Source organism: Dromiciops gliroides, chromosome 3 (genome assembly GCF_019393635.1).
Source record: "Dromiciops gliroides isolate mDroGli1 chromosome 3, mDroGli1.pri, whole genome shotgun sequence".
Classification (NCBI taxonomy): domain Eukaryota; kingdom Metazoa; phylum Chordata; class Mammalia; order Microbiotheria; family Microbiotheriidae; genus Dromiciops; species Dromiciops gliroides.
Genome location: NC_057863.1, coordinates 160,693,785 through 160,716,300, shown reverse-complemented (window position 1 = coordinate 160,716,300; position 22,516 = coordinate 160,693,785). Strand labels below are relative to the sequence as shown.

The 22,516-nt window shown below is 36.9% G+C and overlaps 1 protein-coding gene across 1 annotated transcript in view; it reads left to right on the top strand.

Moving 5' to 3' along the window:
• Window positions 1-22,516, top strand: part of NALCN (sodium leak channel, non-selective) — a 582,828-nt gene that overhangs the window by 256,916 nt on the left and 303,396 nt on the right. Inside the window, 1 exon segment of the mRNA XM_043993194.1 lies at window positions 179-265. Within this exon segment, the coding sequence (XP_043849129.1) occupies window positions 179-265 (87 nt within the window).

Sequence of the window (22,516 nt, the reverse complement as noted above, 5' to 3'; positions counted from 1 at the left end):
TTTCACATCGATTTAAAATAATAATGCTAGATATTTATTAAAATAAATATGTGCATATTTATACATTTACATAGCATAAAACTAAAAAGATACATTCTTGACATGCCAAATTTACTTATTAAGACAAGTGTATTCCTGTTTGTCCTTCTCTATCTTTTTTTTTTGTTTTGCCTTGAAGATGTTTCATGAAGATGCTGCTGGAGGATGGCAACTAGTGGCTGTGGATGTCAATAAACCCCAGGGCAGAGCTCCAGCTTGCTTGCAGGTATAGTTCAATGCTATTTCTATAAAATCAGCCAAGGTTGCTTGCTTTTATCATAAACAACAACCCTTACAGATCTTAGAATCCAGAAGCCACAAACTTACAGATTAACTGATCAACCCTAAATAATGAAAAGCCAAAATGGTTTTCATTTATAATTATGAAGGAAGAATTTGTGGTGGAGGGAGGAGTTAGGTGTGAGGACATTAACATTTCCAAAAACATTTCAGAACCAAGAGAATGATGTGTAGAGTAATAGTGATATTGTTCAAAGAATGCTTGTGAACAACCAAGTTATTTTGAGTATTATAAATAGTCCAGTCATCTACAAAAGACCCATGAAGGAAGATGCTACCCACCTCCAGAGAAAGACCTGATAAATAAAAGTATGATTTTACATATATGTATAAATCTTTGTCAAATGATGCCCTTATCTAGTATGGGGTGGGGAGGGAGGGAGACAGTTTGGAACTTAAATGTAAAAAAAATAATTGACAATGCTCTCATATTCCCATAACGTTTTGTAGTTTTCATAGCATTTTAAAGGGTTCTCTACTTTGATTATTGTGGGATCCCTGTAAGTTAAGTTGGGTGTATATTAACCTTATTCTACAGAGCATCTTTATATGCCAATAGATAGCTTTGATTTCTTCATCAGAAAACTGCCTGTTCATATCCTTTGACCATTTCTCAATTGGGGAATGACTTGGATTCTTATAAATTTGATTTAGTTCCCTATATATTTTAGAAATGAGGCCTTTATCAAAAGTACTGGCCATAAAAATTGTTTCCCAGCTTTCTGCATCCCTTCTAATTTTGGATGCATTGCTTCTGTTTGTACAAACCCTTTTTAATTTAACGTAATCAAAATAATCAATTTTGCATTTCATAATATTCTCTATCTCTTGTTTGGTTATAAACTGTTCTCCTTTCCAAAGATCTGAGAGGGAAACAATTCCTTCCTCTCCCAATTTACCTATGGTATTAACTTTTATGTCTAAATCATGTACATATTTTGACATTATTTTAGTATAAGGTATAAGATATTGGTCTGTGCTTAGTTTCTGCCATACTATCTTCCAGTTTTCCCAGCAGTTTTTGTCAAATACTGAGATCCTATCCCAGAAGCTGGAGTCTTTGGGTTTATCAAACAGTACATTACCAAAGTCATTTACTACTGTGTCTCTGGTGCCTAACCTATTCCATTGATCCACCACTCTATTTCTTAGCTAGTACAAAATAGTTTTGAAGACTGCCACTTTATAGTAAAGCTTCAGATTTGGTACAGCTTGCCCATATTCCTGTGCATTTCTAACTTGTTCTTTTTCTAGCTTCTTTAGTTGCAAGCCCAATTCATTGATCTCCTGTTTCTCTTTTTTTATTCATGTAAGCATTGAGATATAAAATTTCCCCTAAGAACTGCTTTGGTTGCATCCCATAGGTTTTGGTATGTTGTCTCATTTTGTCATACTCTTTGATGAAGTTATTGTTTCTATGATTTGCTGTTTGACCCACTGAATCTTTAGAATGACATTATTTAGTTTCCGATTAAGTTTCAGTCTACCTTTCCATGGCTCCTTATTACATGTAATCTTTATTGCATCATGACCTGAGAAGGATGAATTTACTATTTCTGCCATTCTACGTTTGACTATGAGGTTTTTGTGCCCTAATACATGTTCAGTTTTTGACTATGTGCCATGTACCACTGAGAAAAAGGTATATTCCTTTCTATCCCCATTCAATTTTCTCCAGATATCTATCATATCTAACTTTTCTAACATTCTATTCACCTCTTTAATTTCTTTGTCGTTTATTTTGTGGTTAGATTTATCTAATTATGAGGGGGATGTTCAGATCCCCCACTAGTATAGTTTTGTTGTCTATTTCCTGTTGTAATTCATTTAGCTTCTCCCCTAAGAATTTGGATGCTATACCACTTGCTGCAAACATGTTTAGTATTGATATTACTTCATTATCTATCATACCATTTAGCAAGATGTAGTTTCCTTCCTTAGCTCTTTTCTTTTTTTTTTTTCAGTGAGGCAATTGGGGTTAAGTGACTTGCCCAGGGTCACACAGCTAGTAAGTGTTAAGTGTCTGAGGCCGGATTTGAACTCAGGTACTCCTGACTCCAGGGCTGGTGTTCTATCCACTGCGCCATCTAGCTGCCCCCCTTATCTCTTTTAATTAGATCTATTTTTGCCTTTGCTTTGTCTGAGATAAGGATTGCTACCCCTGCTTTTTTTACTTCAGCTGAAGCATGATATATTCAGCTCCAAAATTTACTCTGTGTGCATCTCTCTGCTTCACATGTGTTTCTTGTAAACAGCATATTATAGGATTATGGTTTTTAATCCACTGTGCTATTCACTTCCATTTTATGGCAGAGTTCATCCCATTCACATTCACAGTTATTATTACTGTCTATTGTGCTCCATTCTGTTCACCCCCTTTGTACTTTCCCCCCCTTTCTTTCACCCTATTCCTCCTCACCAATATTTTGCTTCTTACCCCTGCCTCCCCCAATCTGCCCTCCCTTTTATCAGCCCCCCTCTCTTTTCTTTACCCATTTCTCCCCTGCTTCTGCCCTCATTTCTATCAGTGCCCCCCGTTTCCCCCTTATCCTTTTACTTCCCTAAAGAATAAACTACATTTCTTTATCCAAATGAATGTATATGTTATTCCCTCTTTGAACCAATTCTAATGAGAGTAAGGTTGAAACAATGTTCACCCCTCCCTTCTTTCCCTCTGTTGTAATAGGTTTTTTGCAACTCTTCTTATGATATAATTAACCCCATTCCACCTCCCCTTTCCTCTTCTCCCCTTAAACTCCTTTATTGTCACCCCTTAATTTTCTTTACTTCATCACATCAAAGACAATGTATATGTATACCCCCTGTGTATATTCCTTCTGTCTGCCTAAATAGTTCTCAAGAGTTATAAGTATTATCTTCCCATGTAGGGATGTAAACAGTTTAACCTTAATTGAATAACATTTTCCCTCATTTACCTTTTTAAAATTCTCTTGAGTCTTATATGTTAAGATCCAATTTTCTATTCAGTTCTGATCTTTCCATCAGGAAACCTTGAAAGTGCCCCATTTCATTGAATGTCCATCTTTTCCCCTGAAAGAGAATGATCAGTTTTTCTGGGTACTTGATTATTGGTTGCAATACAAACTCCTTTGCATTATGAAATATCATATTCCAAGCCTTGCAATTCTTATATGAAAAATAGATCTCTCCTGGATCTATTTTCCAGGTCAGTTGGCTTTCCAATGATTACTTCTCATTTTCTTCAATTTTTCATTCTTTTGATTCTTTTTGACTGTTTCCTAGTGCATTATGGAGTCATTAGCTTCCATATGCCCAATTCAAACTTTTAAGGCATTTTTTTCTTCAGTAAGATTTTGCACCTCCTTTTCCATTTGGCTAAATGAATTTTTTTAAGGAGTTGTTTTCTTTAGTCAATCTTTATGCTTCCTTTTCCAAGCTTTTGATTCTTTGTGATTCCTCTTTCAAGCTGCTGATTCTTGTTTCATAATTTTCTTGTGTTGCTTTCATTTCTCTCTCCATTTTTTCTTCTACCCTCTCAAATGATTTTTTTTTTTTGGTGAGGCAATTGGGGTTAAGTGACTTGTCCAGGGGGTCACACAGCTAGTAAGTGTTAAGTGTCTGAGACTGAATTTGAACTCAGGTCCTCCTGACTCTAGGGCCAGTGCTCTATCCACTGTGCCACCTAGCTGTCCCTCAATTGATTTTAAAATTCCTTATTGAGCTCTTCCAAAAAGGCTTTTTGGTCTTGAGACCAATTCATCTTCCCTCTTGAGGCTTCACATGTAGGCAGTTCGTCCTCATCTGAGTTTGTGTTTAGTTCTTCCCCTGTGGACACAGAAGCTCTCAATGGTAAGAGCTCTTTTTTGTTTCTTACTCATATTGCAGGTTATTTTTTTAAAGTTGAGGTCTGCTCCTGTGGCACAAGGGTTACTTTTTCAAGTTTCTTGTGCTGAAGGATAGGGGATGTTTCACTGCCTTTCTACTCCAAGGCCTCTATGGCTTTTGGATTTCTTACTGCCCTGGGCTTACTCCCTGTGCTTGCTATAGGCACTGGGATGGCCAGGCCCCATTGTGCTTGTCCAGTGGGTGGCCCTCTGGCTGGCAGCCTGCCCTCTCAGCTGGTTCTGGTGGATCTCACAACTGGCCCACTGTGCCACTAGCTTGCTGAGCCAGGATCAAGGGGCCTTAGTTGCTCTGCTGTGTCTAAGAGCTACCTGCTGACTTGCCCAGACCCCCTCCACTGTGCTGAGCTGTCTGAGCTGTGGATGCACTCCCCTTTTGCCCAAGTGAGACCGACCTTTCCTGAAGTCTTCTAAATTATCTCAAGTTGGAAGATTGTGTCTCTCTGTCTTTTTGTAGGTTCTGTAGCTTTGGAATCCATTTATATGCTTGATTTAATGTTGTTTTTGAGGAAAACTCGGGAGAGCTCAGGCAACTTCCTGGCTTCTCTCTGCCATCTTCCCAAATCAGTACATCTTCACTAGCTGTCTCCCATACTGAAAATTCTGTCTCTTCTCATCTTTGCTTCCTGGCTTCCTCATCTCAACTCAAAATTCCTCCTTCTGCAAATTTTTATCTTGTTTTTACATAATTCTTTACATATTGTCTCCCCCATTAGACTGTGAGCACCCTGAATGCAGGGACAATTTTTGCCTTTCTTTGTATTCCTAGCATTTAGCACATTTTTTGGCACATAGTAGGAACTTTACTTCCCTCAATTCCATTGACATTTATCTTCTACTTCACCAACACATCTCAGCTTAGAATTAATCATTACTCAAAATTGGACCACCTTCACAGAATCTTAGACTAAAATTTTCTTAGATCACTTTCCCCATCTAGTCACTAATTATTTAATTAGCTCCCCACACACATTTCTATTTCCTCATTCCCTTGTCAGTCCATGAATCTCTTTCTGGCTTCACTTTGCTTACCCTCCAAGTCAGGACCCCACAGTTCACCAATCCAGGAGTGTATTAACTACCATTCTATAATTTCATCTACATTTCATCTTTCCCACCAGGCTAGCCCCAAGGAACTCTCACTATCTGCTTTCTTTATTCCAGTTAACATACTGTTGAAAAGACCCTGAATGATTTAAAATGACCCAAGAAATAAGGCAAAGTCTAGGTTTATAGATTTGAGAATGATCTGCTTACCAATGATATCAGTACTGTAATAGAATGTGTTACAGAGAAGCAAATTACAGCAAAAGGACACAAATGTAAGGACTTATGAGGAAAAAATGAAAAATTGAAGGAAAAAAATGTTTTGTGGACTGTTGTGATCACAGAAAAAAATTAGGGAAAATAGAAGAATTCTGATTTATTAATTTTAATGATGGATAGAATATCTCTGATATGGTGTTTATATATTGCTACTTGGACTTTATATTTCCTGATCTCATTCTTAAAACTGTGAAATTTTTTTTAAAAATCTAGAAATTTATGATTATTATATTTCATATCATCAATCAGCATCATTCTGTATACTAAATAAATAAACTCTCAAAAACATTCAAATGCAATATGTATGTCTTTCTCCATCAGGTACTACTTTTCCATAAGAGAATAGAACACTCAAATTTCTCTACTAGTTGTTTTCCTACTGGTGACTTTTAACCTGTAATTCTGTAACATGCCCCTTAGGCCTCAAAGAGATTAGGCAACAAGTGGAAACAAGTAGTGGCATACATTTATGTGAAAGCATAAATGTTATAGCACTACTCTTACATTACCTTAGTTGTTATTGTCATTATTAACTAATAATTATTTGTGATTTTATGAATACATGAAGTATTTGTGATTCTGTGTGAAGGATAGATTGGAGAAGGGAAAGAGTGGAAAGTAATGAGACCTGAACTAAGGTTAGTAACAATGTAAGTGTAATGAAAAGGAAACATGCAAGCAAGAAATTTATGGAGGTGGAGTGAACAAGGCTTACCAACTATTTAGTAATGGGAGAAGGTCAGGGTAAGTTGGGGCTGGGAAGAGTTTAGAATATTCTGAGGTTACTCACCTGGGTGACTAGGAGGCTGACTCAATAGAAATAGGAAATTTTGAAGCAAGGGGATTATCACACATGTTTCAAATTTTCTTATTTTTTTTAGTTCTTGTAAAAAAAGTTTGTTTGCTTATGTAGTAAGGGAGGGTTGGTTCATCTTCCCCCTTGGCTTTACAGTTTCTGAGAATTAAACATAATTTCTTTTAACCTATTCCTCTACAAAAGTGTTTTACTTCTGACTGTCCCCTTCCCTACTCTGCACTCCCTTTTTTTCACCCTTCCTTCCTTATCCTCTTCCCCTCATACTTTCCTGTAGGGTTAAATAGATTACTCCTCCCAACTGGGTGTGAATGTTATTCTCTCCATGAGCCCACTCTCATGAGTTTAAGGTCTTTGAACTAATTCTGTGTTCTAAATTTTCTTCCTCCCTCCCTCCTCAACCCTCCCTATGCAGTCGAACAATTCAATATGTCATACTTGTGCGGTTATGTAGAACATCTTTACCTTCCTCAAAAGTATTTTGCTTTTTACTGTTCTCTCCACCAATCTGCCCTTCCCTCCTTCCCCTCTTGCCCCCCCCCATAAGAAGATAGAAAATAGAGTAAATATCATGGGAAGGGAATAGGATGTAGGGAAATAGTTATGATGATTGATTATAATGGCAAAATGTATGGTACCTACTTTGCTGGGCTAATATGAAGAAAATTCTTTGTCAAGTTTAAGGTACTATATTCAGGTTATGATGAATAGGATACCATCAGAAAAACCTGGAAAGACCTAAATGAACTGAAGCAGAGTGAAATGTACTATATACACAATAACAGCAATAGTGTAAGATGATCTGCTGGGAAATGTGGTTATTTTCAGCAAGGCAATGATCCAATATAACCCTGAAGGACTTCTGAAAATGGCAACCCATCTACAGAGAAAGAACTGATAGTATCTGAAAACAGATGGAAACACATTTAAAAATTTTTTTTCTTCTTTGACAATTCCTCAATCTGAAGTTTGGGGATTTTTTTGACTTTTTTCTCATAGTCTAGCTAATGTGGGAATGTTTTCCATGACTACTCATGTATAACTTATTTTAAAATGCTTGAGTTCTAGTGGGTGGGGGGTGGGAATGGAGGAGGAAGAGAAGTTGGAACACAAATTTTTAAAAAGTTGATGTTAAAATTTGTTTTTACATATATTTTAGAAAATAAAATTCTATTCAATAAAAAAACACATAATTTATGGCTAAGTTGGAACACAGTCACCTTGAAATGTAAGCTTCCTTCCTCTCTAGACAGAGAACAACCACTGGCGTCTCCTTGTATCTTAAAAATCTTGCAATCCCTCAGCCTTCTCTTCCAAGGGCTGAACAACTGTATGTAAACGTTCTTCATAGATATGATTTTCTAACTGTCTGCTATACTTGCTTCTCTTGGTCCTCTATCATTGTTTTTGTTTTTTGCTTTTTGTTTTTTTTTTTTTAGTGAGGCAATTGGGGTTAAGTGACTTGCCCAGAGTCACACAGCTATTAAGTGTTAAGTGTCTGAGACCGGATTTGAATTCAGGTACTTCTGATTCCAGGGCCGGTGCTCTATCCACTGCGCCACCTAGCTGCCGCTATCATTTTTAATATGATAAGCTGATATTCCCCATTGCCTATAGGCTTTTTGCGGGGTATAAGTGTTTATGTGTTCTAGCAACTGTAATAAAATATAATGTAATTAATAATTAAAAATTATGTTTGATTTCATTCACTATTTCAGATCAGTGACTATTTCCTTTTGAATCATATTTGGGAATTTTGTTGCCTACATGATCATAAACAAATGTCATTTGCCTGTGTTTAGAGAGTTTTAGAAGAACACTTGCTTGTGAACAGTGTGTAGGATATGAAAAATAACAAGGAGGATTTCCATTTTAATTTATTTTGCATAGAGATTACCCACACACATTTACCATCCTCCATAAGTTCCAATGTGTGTATGTGTGTGTGTCTGTCTGTGTGTATGTGTGTCTGTCTGTCTCTCTGTCTCTCTTTCCCTCTTTCTGTCTCTTTGTCTTTGTGTGTGTCTGTCTGTCTCTCATGAATGTTTAGTTTTGGGCGTAGCGAGGGCGAGGGCACTGTTTAAATGAACAATAGGCCATATTGTAATTTTCTTCAATATTCCTACATAACTTTTTTATGTTCATCTGGATCCACGTATAGCACAAAGGCATTTCAGTTCTAGCCTGTGATATGAACTTTGGAAATCTAACGACTTCATTTCTGTCCTCAGCTGCAGTGAAGGCATCCAAGAAGTGGTGTGGGTTCTTCACTAAATTTAAAATGAGGTCAGAATGGCATCCAAATGTGACTCTCTGTTACCTCAGAGTACAAATGATTTTCATGCTTAATCGGCAGTTTTTTGAGGCGGTCACCGAAATACACAGTAGAGGTCTGTTGAACCACAACTTCATATTATAGTTGCTGCTTTGACAGGCTGTTTTCTTACTCCCGTTCAGGTAGTATTCTCCCTTTGACAGTTTGATGGATGTGTCTGGGTGTTTCCTGCCATCCTCCAACACGCTGCCAATGCTGTATTATCTTCAAGGTAGTCAGTGACAGGAAAATGAAAGCATACATGAAACCTGACATACTCGCATTCATTTCCTCACTACTAATGTTCCATTGTGTTTGTCCCATTTTCTCTAAAGAATGGGGGATAATGAGTGCATACCAGAAGTAGGTCAATTTGTTGCTAAATTATTGCTTTAGCTTTTGTAGTGCTGTATTTTTATTAAAATTTTGGGATGATAATTTCTTCCAAGATGCAGTTGGGCACTGTGTGTGTGTGTGTGTGTGTGTGTGTGTGTGTGTGTAGTTCCTTATTTTGTCTCTTTCATATATCAACATAGTAATATAAAGAGACTAATCCTTGCCAATTTTGCTACTGAAATCTCTCATAGTCTGGGAAGTATTTTCAGATAATGAATAGGCATATGAAAATCTGATTCACCCATTAAGTATGTATTGGCTCCACCCACATAACTACTGTCTTTTATAAATGCAATAATATCCCATTCACCTATTCAATAACATCTTTTAGGTAAGTTTTTATTTGTCTAACTCCAGAAAAGAAAAGAAAAGTTCATTTTCATACAACTTTTTATATAAGCAAATGCTAACTCCTTTAGAGGCATACTCTCCCCTCTCTCTCACCCTCTCTCCCTCTCTCTCCCAGCCCCAACTTACCCTAACCTTCTCCCATTACTAAATAGTTGGTAAGTCTTGTTCACTCTACCTCCATAAATTTCTTGCTTGCATGTTTCCTTTTCATTACACTTATAGTCACTAACCTCTCTCCCTCTCTTTCCCTCTCTCTCCCTCTCCCTTCTCTCTCTCCCCTTCCCTTCTCTCTCTCGCCCTCCCTCCCTCTGCCTCTGCCTCTTCCTCTCCCTCTTTCTCTCCTTCTCCCTCTCTCTCTCCTACTCCCGGCCTCTCTCCCTCCCTCTCTTACTCTCCCTGCACCATCTCCCTCCTCCCTTTTATTTGGAATTGTTGGTAGCAAAAAAAAAACCAAAACATTTTAAAATATGACTTAGAGAAACAAAAGTTTTCCAAAAATCTGAATACACGGAGTATGAAAAGAAATGTTTTTATAATAAGCTGCAGTCCAGGTAAAAATAAGAGAATGGGGAAATCATGGACAATGTAATTTGCCATCATCAAAAAAAGGGAAAGACAGCCTGAAAGAAGATGTTTTTACTTCTTTTCTTAACAATCATTTATATATTCAAGCATCTTCTATGTTCAAGATACCATGCTAAGCACTAGCAAAGACAGATATGTCATAGATCAGAGATTTTAAAATCTATGTCCTATTTTTAAAGACTTTCTTCAAAATCACTAAAAAGGCCTTGTTGTTTTGATTGACTTTTTAAAAATTATTGATATAATTTACTTTTATATTACTTATTTCCCAATCTCTTTATCCACATACCCCACCTACAAAACCATTCCTATAACAAAGAATAAACAAAAAAGTGGGGGAGAAATTTAGCAAAATAACAAATTCAATAGTTAAATAAGATGTCGTATTTGGCATTTTACATGCATAGTCTAATACGTCCTTCTTTGAATTAGATAATGATTTCTCTTTTTTTAGTATGAAATTTTGTCATGTTTTCACACCATTCAGTTTACATTAGTTTATTTTCTTATTGTTCTTTCCGTTTTCATTGTTGTAGTCACAATTAATATTGTTTTCCAGATTCTATATTCTTCACGTTTCATGTCTTCATCAAAATTGTCCCATACTCTCTATATTCTTTTTTTTTTTTAATTTTAGTGAGGCAATTGGGGTTAAGTGACTTGCCCAGGGTCACACAGCTAGTAAGTGTTAAGTGTCTGAGGCCAGATTTGAACTCAGGTACTCCTGACTCCAGGGCCGGTGCTCTATCCACTGAGCCACGTAGCTGCCCCTGTCTATATATTCTTGATAGCTATCCTTTCTTATATTTAAAAAAAAATGTTCCTTCACATCCATGTATCACACTCTCATTTAGCCATTCCCTAGTCAATAATTCTCTAGATTGTTGCCAGTTCTTTGCTACCTTAAAAAGTGCTGCTATAGGGGCAGCTAGGTGGCACAGTGGATAAAACACCAGCCCTGGATTCAGGAAGACCTGAGTTCAAATCCTGCCTCAGACCCTTGACACAGTAGCCTTGTGACCCCAAGCAAGTCACTTAACCCTGCAAAAAAAAGTGCTGGTACAAATAGTTTGGTATATATTTGGGCTTTTCTTTCTTTCAGCTCCTTAGAATATAGACCTAGCAGTAGAATCTCTGTATAAAATATTAATTGACTAAAAGAAAAATCATATATACAATTATATTAGTGACTGGATTTGAAGTTGGCATAATTCAACTGAAAAAAATTCAGTTTTTTATTTTAATTTTTTCCCTTTGTTGGCATCTCAATACTTTTGTGGAAAAACTCCCCTATATTGTATTTTTTTCCATCATTCACTCTCTTTTCATCCATCTCTCTGTTATGGTTGTTCTGTTCTCTAGTAGAGCCTCCTCATTGTTTTCCTATCATCATTCAGTAGGATCTCCTCTTCTGAAGTCTGGGCTACCCAGTTATACCACCCTGTTCATAGCCTCCTACTCATCATTCCCCAATCTCTGAGTATTCTCTCTAATGATTTGAACACCTGTCTTATGATTTTCTTCCCTTTGCCATTCCTTGCAATTATAGTTGAAAATTTCAACTTAAACTTTGATCACCCATCTAACACTATGGAAAACAGTCCCTTAATTTTCTCATTTCCATCGATTTTCACTTCTCCAGTCCATCCACCCACTGGTATGGGTATATCTTGGAATTTGTCATTATTTGGAACTGTTTCAACTAAACTTCGAGAAATCCCTCTTTGATCACCATTGTTTTACATTTCACCAACAAAATTCCTGTATTATTACTGAACTTTTTTTGGCTCTCATCTTGACTTTTGTTTATTTTACCACTCTTCCCATGCTCTGAGTCAGTTATCTGACCTCTTACCTCTATTCATTTTGGAACAATGGTCATCTTTTAATTAACATTCTCTATATGACCCTAGAAACTTTTGCCTTATGGTTGTCTTTAAATATTACCCTTCCTCAAGCCCAAGTTTAACCTCAATTTTTTTTTAGGGCAATGAGGGTTAAGTGACTTGCCCAGGGTCACACAGCTAGTAAGTGTCAAGTGTCTGAGGCTGTATTTGAACTCAGGTCCTCCTGAATCCAAGGCCAGTGCTTTATCCACTGCACCACCTAGCTGCCCCCTAACCTGAATTTTCCATCCTTTATATTATCTATCTTGAGCTATTGAGGCTTGCTACAGCTACTGTCCTAATTATTTCCTACTTTTCACAGTAAAACTTCTAAAGAATATTGTCTACATTTACTTCCTCTATTTCCTTATCACGTGGTCATTCCATAATTCCTTGAAATATGTTTTTCTATTCCTATTCCTATTCTAAAAGTGTTCTCTCACCAGTGATTTCCTGATTACTATTGTACCTCTGCCTCCTTGACGGTGTTAACTGTGTTTTTCCATATGATTCTCTCTTGTCCCTTGCCTACCATGAATGTCACAATCCCAGTTTTCCTTCTACATCTCTAACTACTACTTTTTTGCCTTCTTGTCTTTTTCTTCTTCCTCCAAATTCTTCAGATGTTCTTTAAATCTCTTCTCATGGGGCAGCTAGGTGGCACAGTGGATAGAGCACTGGCCCTGGATTCAGGAGGACCTGAGTTCAAATCCAACCTCAGACACCTGACACTTATGAGCTGTGTGACCCTGGGCAAGTCACTTAACCCTCATTGCTCCACACAAAAAAACAAAACAAAACAAAACAAATCTCTTCTCATATCTTTAGTCTTTCCCTTGGTGACCTCTTTCACCATCATAGTTTTGACTACTGTCTATGTGTATGACTCTCTCATCTATAACTTGAGCTCCAACTACTCTCCTTACTTCTTCTTCTTTTTTTTTTTTGGTGGGGCAATGAAGGTTAAGTGACTTGCCCAGGGTCACACAGCTAGTAAGTATCAAGTGTCTGAGGCCGTATTTGAACTCAGGTCCTACTGAATCCAGGGCCAGTGCTCTATCCACTGCGCCACCTAGCTGCCCCTACTCTCCCTACTTCTGTTCCTATATATTCATCTGTTCAAGCAGGGCCCTAAAAATAAATATCTAAATTCAGTATTTTAGTAATTTTAAAACTGTTTGAGAAGCAGAGTATATGTAAAATTGTTTTTAAAATAAATCTCATCATCTTTTCCATCCCTATGGACTCATCAGCTCTCCTTCCTGACTTCTTTCTTTCTGTTATTTGCACGACCAATATCCCAGTCATAAAGACTGGAAAACTCATATTCATTCTTGACCCCTCTACCTCTCTTTTCTCTCAGTTCTAGTTAATTTTTCTTAATACTTCCATGCATACCCCTTCCTTTCATTTCTCTTGTTTCTACACTGGTCCAAGCCCTTATTAACTTATGTATACACTATTACAATAGCCCTTTAATAGGTCTTCCACATATCTTACCTCTTGACATTCCAATCTATCTGAAATACAGCCACCAAATTAACTTTTAACAGGACCAATTTATCATTTTTGTTTCCCTGCTCAAAGTTCCAAATGGTTATTCATTGCCTACAAAATAGTCTAAACTTTTCAGCTTGGCATTGAAAGGCTTTGATTTGATCTCACCTACCATTTTTGCCTTATTTACTAATTCCTCAAGAGTAGAGATATTGTTGCATCTAAAAGTGCTAGATTTGAATCCAGGTCTTCTTGACTTAAAGGATAGCTTTCTCCACACGCAGGAGACATTTCTAAATGTGTATTGTATTATGTTGTATACCCTAACACTTCTCTACCTATTCCTCACTTAAAGTGGACTATTTAATGTTTGCACACAAAACATGTCTTTTTTCAATTCCGCTTACCCCCTGTCCAAATGATATCTCCTTCAAATTCTAACTCAAATTGCTGCCTCCTTCATAAAGTGCATCATGAGCACTCCAATCAAAAGCCTTAGCATCAAAGCATAATATTCTCTGAATTTGAAGCATATTTGGAAATCATCTTGTTAAATAACAGCATGAAGTATGAATCTCTTTTACAAAATCCTTGAGCTTTCACATGAACACTACAAGTGACCAAAAAAAAAAATTCTACTACCGACTAAAACGCATTTCATATTGGTAGGTTGTTGATCATTTCCTCCTTATACTGAGAGGCAAAAATTTACTTCCCTAGGATTTCCATTAGTTAGTCATAGCCCTACCCACTTTGGCCAAACTGCATAAATCTTATCCTTCCTCCATATGGTAACCTTAGAATTTTTGACAGTAAAAAACACAGCTTGCAAAATCTCCTACAAACCCAGTTACTTCAACCAATCCTCATAAAATATGCTTTGATGTTTCCATCTCTCTCTTCTATGCATGCTCCAGTTTGTGAATATTCCTTCTAAAATGTAGCACCCAAAACTGGTCATAGAACTTTGGATGTGGTCTAACCAGAGCAGGGAACAATGTGTATATCAGTGCCCTTGCTCTGAATACTAAGATATAGCCCAAGACCAAATTAGTTTTTCATTCTGTTGACTCTTTGACCTTTTAGTTCCTTAAATTTTTTCACATTAACGAGGCAGCTCTCTCTTCTTTGAGAAGAAGTATACCTGTGTAGTATATTTTAAAATTTACTTTAAGGGGCAGCTAGGCGGCACAGTGGATAAAGCACTGGCCCTGGATTCAGGAGTACCTGAGTTCAAATCCAGCCTCAGACACTTGACACATACTAGCTGTGTGACCCTGGGCAAGTCACTTAACCCCCATTGCCCCGCAAAAAAAAAAATTTACTTTATGTCTTCCTAATAAGTCATTTATAGGAGCATCATAAGATGGAGATCTAGGGTTGGGAATGGAGGTAGGAGAGATTTTTAGAGATTATTTTGTAAAAAACAATTATTAATAACTATATCTAATTTGAAAAAATATAACTATATGAAAAATTATAAGTTTAGAAAAATTAAAATTGGGCCCAAAGTCCCATCTGGGGTGCCATTCAAATGTAAAAATATTATTACTGGCCTAATATGGGGGGGGCCTAATCTGACTGGGGTACTTAATCTGAGATTGTTGACTGTTTGGTTATCTGACTGCTATTAATATGGGCAATTTATAAAGTTGTATCACACATCTCCACTCCCAAAATTAATAAGCAAAAGTTTAAGAATCCTCTTCTATTTTAACAGCAGACAGTTTATTTATGAGATACAATTTAAAATTAGGAATACAGGGAAAATAAAATGTACAACCTGACTGCTTTCCAGTGCGTCTCTGCCGCATCTGGAACTTTTTTTATCCTCGTCGTGCATACCAACGGACCTTCTTCTAGCATTCCCGTCACTGAAAAGCCCCCGTGCTCCGTATTGGCCTCCGTCCCTTCTTTCTCTTAGCTTTTTCTCCTTCCCCCATCTCTTAGTGCTCCAGCCTTTCTGTTCTCTTAATCTTGGCTTTCTCCAACCTGTACCCTGTGCTGACTGCTTCTGTGCTCTCCGCTGCCTCTTAGTTCTCTGGCCTCCCCCTCTCTTTATGTAGCCTCAGTCTCCTTAGTGTCCTTGTAGCCCCTTTCTTTCAGTTCCTCTCCAACCTCTTAACCTTCCAGCCTCTCCCTTCCTTCTAGTCCTTTGGCCTTCTCCCTTTATATGTGTTCCTTCTCACCGCTCAAATCTCGGGCTCTCTGTGCCCCCACACACACCAGCCACACTAGTGCTGTGGCTGTGGGGGGGACGCTGGAGAGTCCCATGCATATCACACCCAGGGCTGTAGGGGCCCATGCCCCCTGCTGTGCACCCAGGGACCTCTGCACAAGCTACACCAGAGGCCAACCTGCACAAGCTACACCAGAGGCCGACCCAGACAAGCCCTGGATCTCTCAGATGGATCCGCTCAGGACGGAGGGAGCTGGGGACCCTTCCCCCAGCTGTCTGACCTGGAGTCTCAGCCCACAGGGCTTTTTGGCTCAGCTGAAGCAGAGGGGGAGGGGCACCAGCTCCTCACACAGAAAAACCTTGAGGGCCCAAGGCTTTCTAATCTCAGCCCAAAGGTAGGGTCCCCAAATCAAAATAAATTTACACAATCTTTTCCTTTGGTATGATGGTACATGCCTGTAGTCCCTGTTGCCAAGGAGGCTGAGGCTAGAGATTTCTGAGTTATAATGGGATGAGCCAATCAGATATCTGTTCTAAATATGACCTTAAAATGATGAGCACACTTGGAAGGGGAAAAGGGGACCCACTTTGTCTAAGGAAGGGAGAACCGGTCCAGGTTCAAAATGGGGAAGGTAAAGACTTCTGTGCCCATTAGAATGGGTTGGGCAAATGACTGGCTCCTACACTTTCAGGCTAGGCAAGATAGGAAGACTTGGCCTTTCTCTTCCCTAATCTTTGTTTTCTTTGAACTTTTTGACTCCTTGTTCATATTGCTTTTATGTTTATTGTCTGTTATTTTGTATTTACTTATTCATGTACATGTAATATCTGTTTCACTATGAGTGGGATGGGAGTACACCCACTGACCCCTGTAATAGAGACTCGAGGAGAAAGGAGGCCAAAGCATTGATTTTATTTCTTTCGAAAGAAAGGTGTACCACACTCACTGGGACAACCAGGAGGTGTGACACACCGGGATTAGAAATCAAGCAGTTTTTATACTTTTTACAGACATCTAATTTGAGCAAAATGCGGTAATTGGGTTCAGAATGAATCATTCTCCTGGAATGTTCAGCGATTACTTATTTTGTAACATTTTCAGTTTCTGCAACAACTTTATCATGTCTACATAATGTCTCAGTGCAGACTCTTTGAAACAGTTTTTAAGTTGATATGCCTATATTTAGAAAGGGGGGGATAGTAGCTTCCCATTATTGCCTCTCTCTAGAAAAAAATAGAGGGAGAGAAATAGGGGGCTGTAAAGGACTTTAAGACTTTGAGATCAGATCACTAGGCCGAAGGGGGGGCACTTTCCATCTCAGTGGAGGGTCATATCCATATGTCCCTCTCAACTATAAACTAGTTATAGACAGGGATCATCTTTGTTTTTCCCAGTACAATGCACGTAATGGAACCAAAAGAAATATTTGTTGAACTAATGAATGCATGATTCAATTCCAAGGTAAATTGATTTAAAAATTATAATTTAATTGAGTTTCAATGCTTCAATGCTTAGTTTTAATTACTTATTCATTTTAAATTTCTTCTAACTTTGGCTTACTTTGCTTCTTTTCTTTGATCTATGACCAGTGGAAAACTTAAAAACTGAGGGAATTTCTAATGTTTTCCTAACAAGGAATTATATTCATTTAGTCATCTATTAATGAAACTTCTTCCTAAAGAATTACAGTATAGGTCCCGGAAACTAGAAATAAATTTTGCATACTCATACCTTTTTTCACTGGATACTGAAAAAATGAAAGCTTTAGATGGAATAGGTGGCTCCATCAGGGCTTTCAATACATTGTTCTAACACAATTTAAAGGAAGAGAATCTTATAATAAAAAAAATTAATAGATTTGGATAATTGACCCAAAGACAATAAGAATAATGTCATGTCAGAATCGAAGCCTGCAAAGGAAATATTCTGTTCTGAAATTTGTCTATGTTATGAGACCCATGAGTAATACATATGTTTTAAACCTTTCTTAAAATATCTGACAACTTGTGTTATCCAGGCATTAGGGGGAAAATATACCAGTTTTTTCAGTTGCTGGAATGGAAGGAAAAATTAAAAATCATATATAATTATTTTACATCTCTTTAACCCCCACCCCCTTCACAGACATATGGTTTGGATTTATGAAGTTTGTCAAAAGCAAAACATATTCTAAACCTCTTTATGTTTTCTGTTTTTCAAATAGCTTAGTACTAGGATTCAGATTCATTTCCATGCCCATACTCCAGTTTGAATAAGTACTGTGAAACTTTTACATGTGTGATTATATTAATCAGTGGACACTTACTAGTTCTGTGCTCTACATGTATAATCAACTATTTGGAGGGTGTGTTAGTGTCAGAGTTTGATTGCTATGGAAATTACCATGGAAATGATGACTGTATTCTGTTTTTCCTACAAGACTTGATTTGTGGGGTTAAATATATAACCTCTTTTAAAACCTATCACACCAGAACCAGATATTTAAATAGCTATATAGCTTGCTTGCTTTCTTCTTCCCTTTCTTGCTTTCAAACTTCCTTCCTTCCTTCCTTCCTTCCTTCCTTCCTTCCTTCCTTCCTTCCTTCCTTCCTTCCTTCTTTCCTTCCTTCCTTCTTTCCTTCTTTCTCTTTTCTATTTTTGGGGGGGGGTGGAAATAAAGGATATTGTTTTATACAATTACAGAAATGTAAAGGTTTAAAGGGGCAGCATGAATCCTTGGGGAATGAAGCACTGGTGACAAGATTGAGTAAAGTAGGAAACTGTGATAGCATGAAAGAATACTAGCTGTTTTATCCATTTATCTTGTAAGGTGTTTTCACACTCTTTCATAAATAATTAGAACAAACTTTATAGAAACTTTTCCCTTCAAGTAACTATGGATCATATGCTATACAAGAATCCATTGAACAAATTGTGAGATTTTAGCCTGGAGGGAAAAAAAAAAGAACTGGAGAGATTCAGAAAGCTTCCTTTAAGCATTTTAAAGAGCTAGTTGAGGGAAGCAAAATTATATTTGTTATCCTTACACCTGAGGTATAAATCTAGGAGTATTGCATAGGAGGTTCATGGAACTACTGATCCAAAAGTGTAGTAACTATTGTTGGACAACTTTTATCCTGCACTTCACCTGTGATTTTTAAATGGGCAAGACTACTGTTTGTTTCTTTAATCCCTCAAAATTCCCATTGTATCTATGCCCCCACTTCTTCTCACAGTGCCATCTTGTATATTATATATAGATTTTGCATAGAAGTTTTACTATTAATAATGTAGTAGTTTTATATAATGGGCAACTAGATGACTCAATGGTTAGAGTTCCAAGCCTGGAGTCAGGAAAACCTGAGTTCAAATTTGGCCTCAGATATTTACTAACTATGTGACCCTAGACAAGTCACTTAACCTTATTTGCCTCTGTTTCCTCATCTGTAAAATGAGCCAGAGAAGGAAATGGCAAACCACTGCAGTATATTTGCCCAAGAAAGCCCAAATGGGGTCACAAAGAGTCAAAATCAACTGAACAACAAAAATTTTATTTAGTAGATATGTGTTTCTTTATAGGTAATATGTCTGTGTTTATAGGTAATATTCTACACCTATCATCCTTTGGCAAAAATGGGAGGAGGGAAGAGATTTCTTCTCATATTTTTCCTTTAGGGTCAAGCTAGGTATTTACAATCCTATGATATTCAGTTTAATTGTTTTTGTTTTGGGGTTCTGGGGTTTTTTGTGGTTGTTTTCTATATCTGTAGTTTGCTAATTTCCTAGTTATGCTTACTTCATTTTTTGTATCAAAGTTGTTTTATTTCATCAGTACTTTGCTACCACAACGATTTATTTTTAGTTTTGTTATCACTCCTGTACTCTTCACTTTCCAAATTACCTAATTCTCCTATACTTGTTAAGCTTTCCTCTTCTGCTTATTTGGACTTTCTTTATTAGTTGGCTTCTAAGTTTTAAAAGTGCATGACCATTTCATCAGTCCTTTCTTTTATATGTAGTTTGTTAATGCATAATTTTTATTATATAATTTTAGCATAATATATAATACATATACTATTTATTCAGAGGACTGCCTTAGATGTAGCCCAGAAATTATGGCATGTTGTCTCATCCATATTATTGTTTTTCCCATGGTTATTAATTCTTTCTATGACTTGTTATGTGATCCACTTAGGATTATTGTCTCCACTTAAGTCAGGTTATTTTGTTTATAAGCACTGTTTAATTACTATTTTATTGAATAATGTTCTATCAAGAATATGATTGGTGTTTGTGCTTTTTTAAAGATTTATTTGCTATTTCTTTGGAAATTCAGTCATGAGAGAGATCAGAAGATACTTAAACTCTCTCATGCTACGTTTCTTCACCTGTAAAGTATGGATAAAAATATTTGTCCTACTTCAGTCACAGGAGTGTTGAAAAAGAAAAGCTTTGTAAAGCTTAAAATACTATTCTAATATGTGTTGTCAGTCATTTGAAAAAAAATGTGTGTTTAATGTATGCAAAACAGTTTGATGAGGTAACTAGCACTTCTTGGGTTTAAAGGATGACATTTGGTTTCATTACATTTTTACCTAGATGATCCCACTCATGTTTTTAGTAAAACCCTTTCAATAAAATAAGAAAATCTTCAGAAGGTTAGACCCAGTAAAGTGTAGTTCCAAGGGAAGAGAGAATTATAATGAATAGGTAATTTCAGACACTAAAGAGAAAGAAAATAAGAACTGTTAAATATATCCTTTAATATTATAAAATGGTTACTACAATGTACTACATAGCTTTGAGTTTGAGACAAGGTGAAAATATTGTTTCTGCCTTCAGTGAATTTATATTCTCCATGAAAAGGCTCTTGCCTCAAAAGGGATAATAGCATATATTCATACAGCACAGTAGAAAGAGATGGATCTAGAATAAGGATCAAGGTTTGATCAGACCTCTGATGTTTCCTACCTGTATAGCCTTGAGTGAGTCACTTTTCCTTCCTTGCCCTCAGTTATCTCATCTGTATAAAATGATTAGGTTGAACTAGATGACCACTGGAGTCTCTTCCAGCCCTAGACATGTAATCTCCACTATCCTTTCATTTATATTCAGAGAAACATACTTCATAGAGTTGATTTTTTTTTGTTTTATTTTTGTGTTTTTCTGGTTTTGGGGGGGGTTCAAATTATTCAAGCAAAGATTTATGGGACAAAGTATAGATCAATATTAAAAGCATAGGGGCAGCTAGGTGGCACAGTGGATAGAGCACCGGCCCTGGAGTCAGGAGTACCTGAGTTCAAATCTGGCCTCACACACTTAACACTTATTAGCTGTGTGACCCTGGGCAAGTCACTTAACCCCAGTTGCCTCACTAAAAAAAAAAAAAAAGCATAAAAGGAAATAAGAATAGGGAAATTGTTTCAGGCATGTGTAACAGTTTGGACAAAGTATAAGAAAGCAACAAAGTTAAGCTTCATGTTCTGCACAGGATATTCCATCTTCTCTGTCAGTGGCTTTGAACAGCTTGATCTCCATACCATGAATGGACACTTGGCCTTTAGGAATCACTAGTTTCTTTCAAAGCTTACCTCAAGTGGCACGTGTTATAAAAATCCTTTCCTAGACACTAGTACTGTACTTACCACTTGCCTTATATTTATTTGGTATATATTTTATATATAATTGTATGTGTACTTACTTTCTCCCACTATGCAGTATAAATTCCTTGTGGATAGAGATTTGGAGTGATTATTCTTTTTACATATCCAGTGCCTATCACAGGATCTGGCACATAGTAGGTGATTTTTAAAAATTTGATTGGTTGGTTTATCCACCTGGCTTTAAGGTATTAAATTACTTTAGGAGTTTAGAAATGGATAAAAATAAACCCAAGAGATGGTGTAAGGAAAACTAAGTATTGGGGTTTTATAAAACAGATGTCAGGGAACCATAATGATAGTTGAATGAGGAGAATGGAGTTTAGTTAAGAAGATGGTTTATTGGCTAAGAAGAGAATTTGAATTTAAGTAGCTAACTGCCATAACTAATTGTGAGACTGAAAAGAATAGACTAAGAGGGATGGAAGTATATGTGTTAAAAGTTTACCCCTGTGTCTACTCTTTATTCTGGTCATCTAACTTGAAAATAGTTGATAATATTACTCTCTTGGTCTGTAGTAAAAGGACTTAGTATATGTTGACTCTGTGAGAATTTAGTATGAGGAGAAGGAGGAGCACGAGTACCAAAGATTATTGGATCATGGTAGAGAAAGGAAAAGGACAAAATCTCAAAGACTTTGACTGGTAAGATTCTCTAGGCTATTGAAAAGTGGCTATTGAAGGCCATCAACCACCAGGGCACAATGTTTCCAAATGTGGAGGGGGGAGGATGTGTCAGTGTTGTAGGCACTTAACTGTCTGGAAATTTTTTTCTTTCAACATTTGATGAAAGTCTCAGGCCAGTTAAGAGCTACTTGCTGTTTCTAGATTATTGTGATTTTATAAACAGCTTTTGAGTCATAAAGGTTTCCTGTGTTCTATTACAATACCTGTATCAAGTGCATGGGTTTGCATTCTTATAATGCTATTCATTAAGTAAATTCCCCAGGGAGTCATGGCAAGGAAAAGACACAATAATCTAATTCCAATTAGTAAAATATTGTTTTTCCACTTGTCTGTATACTAAGTACAATCAATCAACAACTGCTATAAAGTGTCAACTATGGGCCATATGCTTTTGCTTATGCCAGGTACAAAAAAAAATGAATTAATGCCTGCCCTCACAAAGCTTATGTTCAATTGAAGAAATCATTATATACATATGAATATAAGTAGTAAATAAGGAAGAATGTCTTGGAATGAGTGCAATATAGGATTTAGAGGTTAAAGGACATGGGTTTGAATTCTACCTCAAACGCATGACACCAGTATGACCTTGGATAAGGCATTTCACTTGACTCAGCC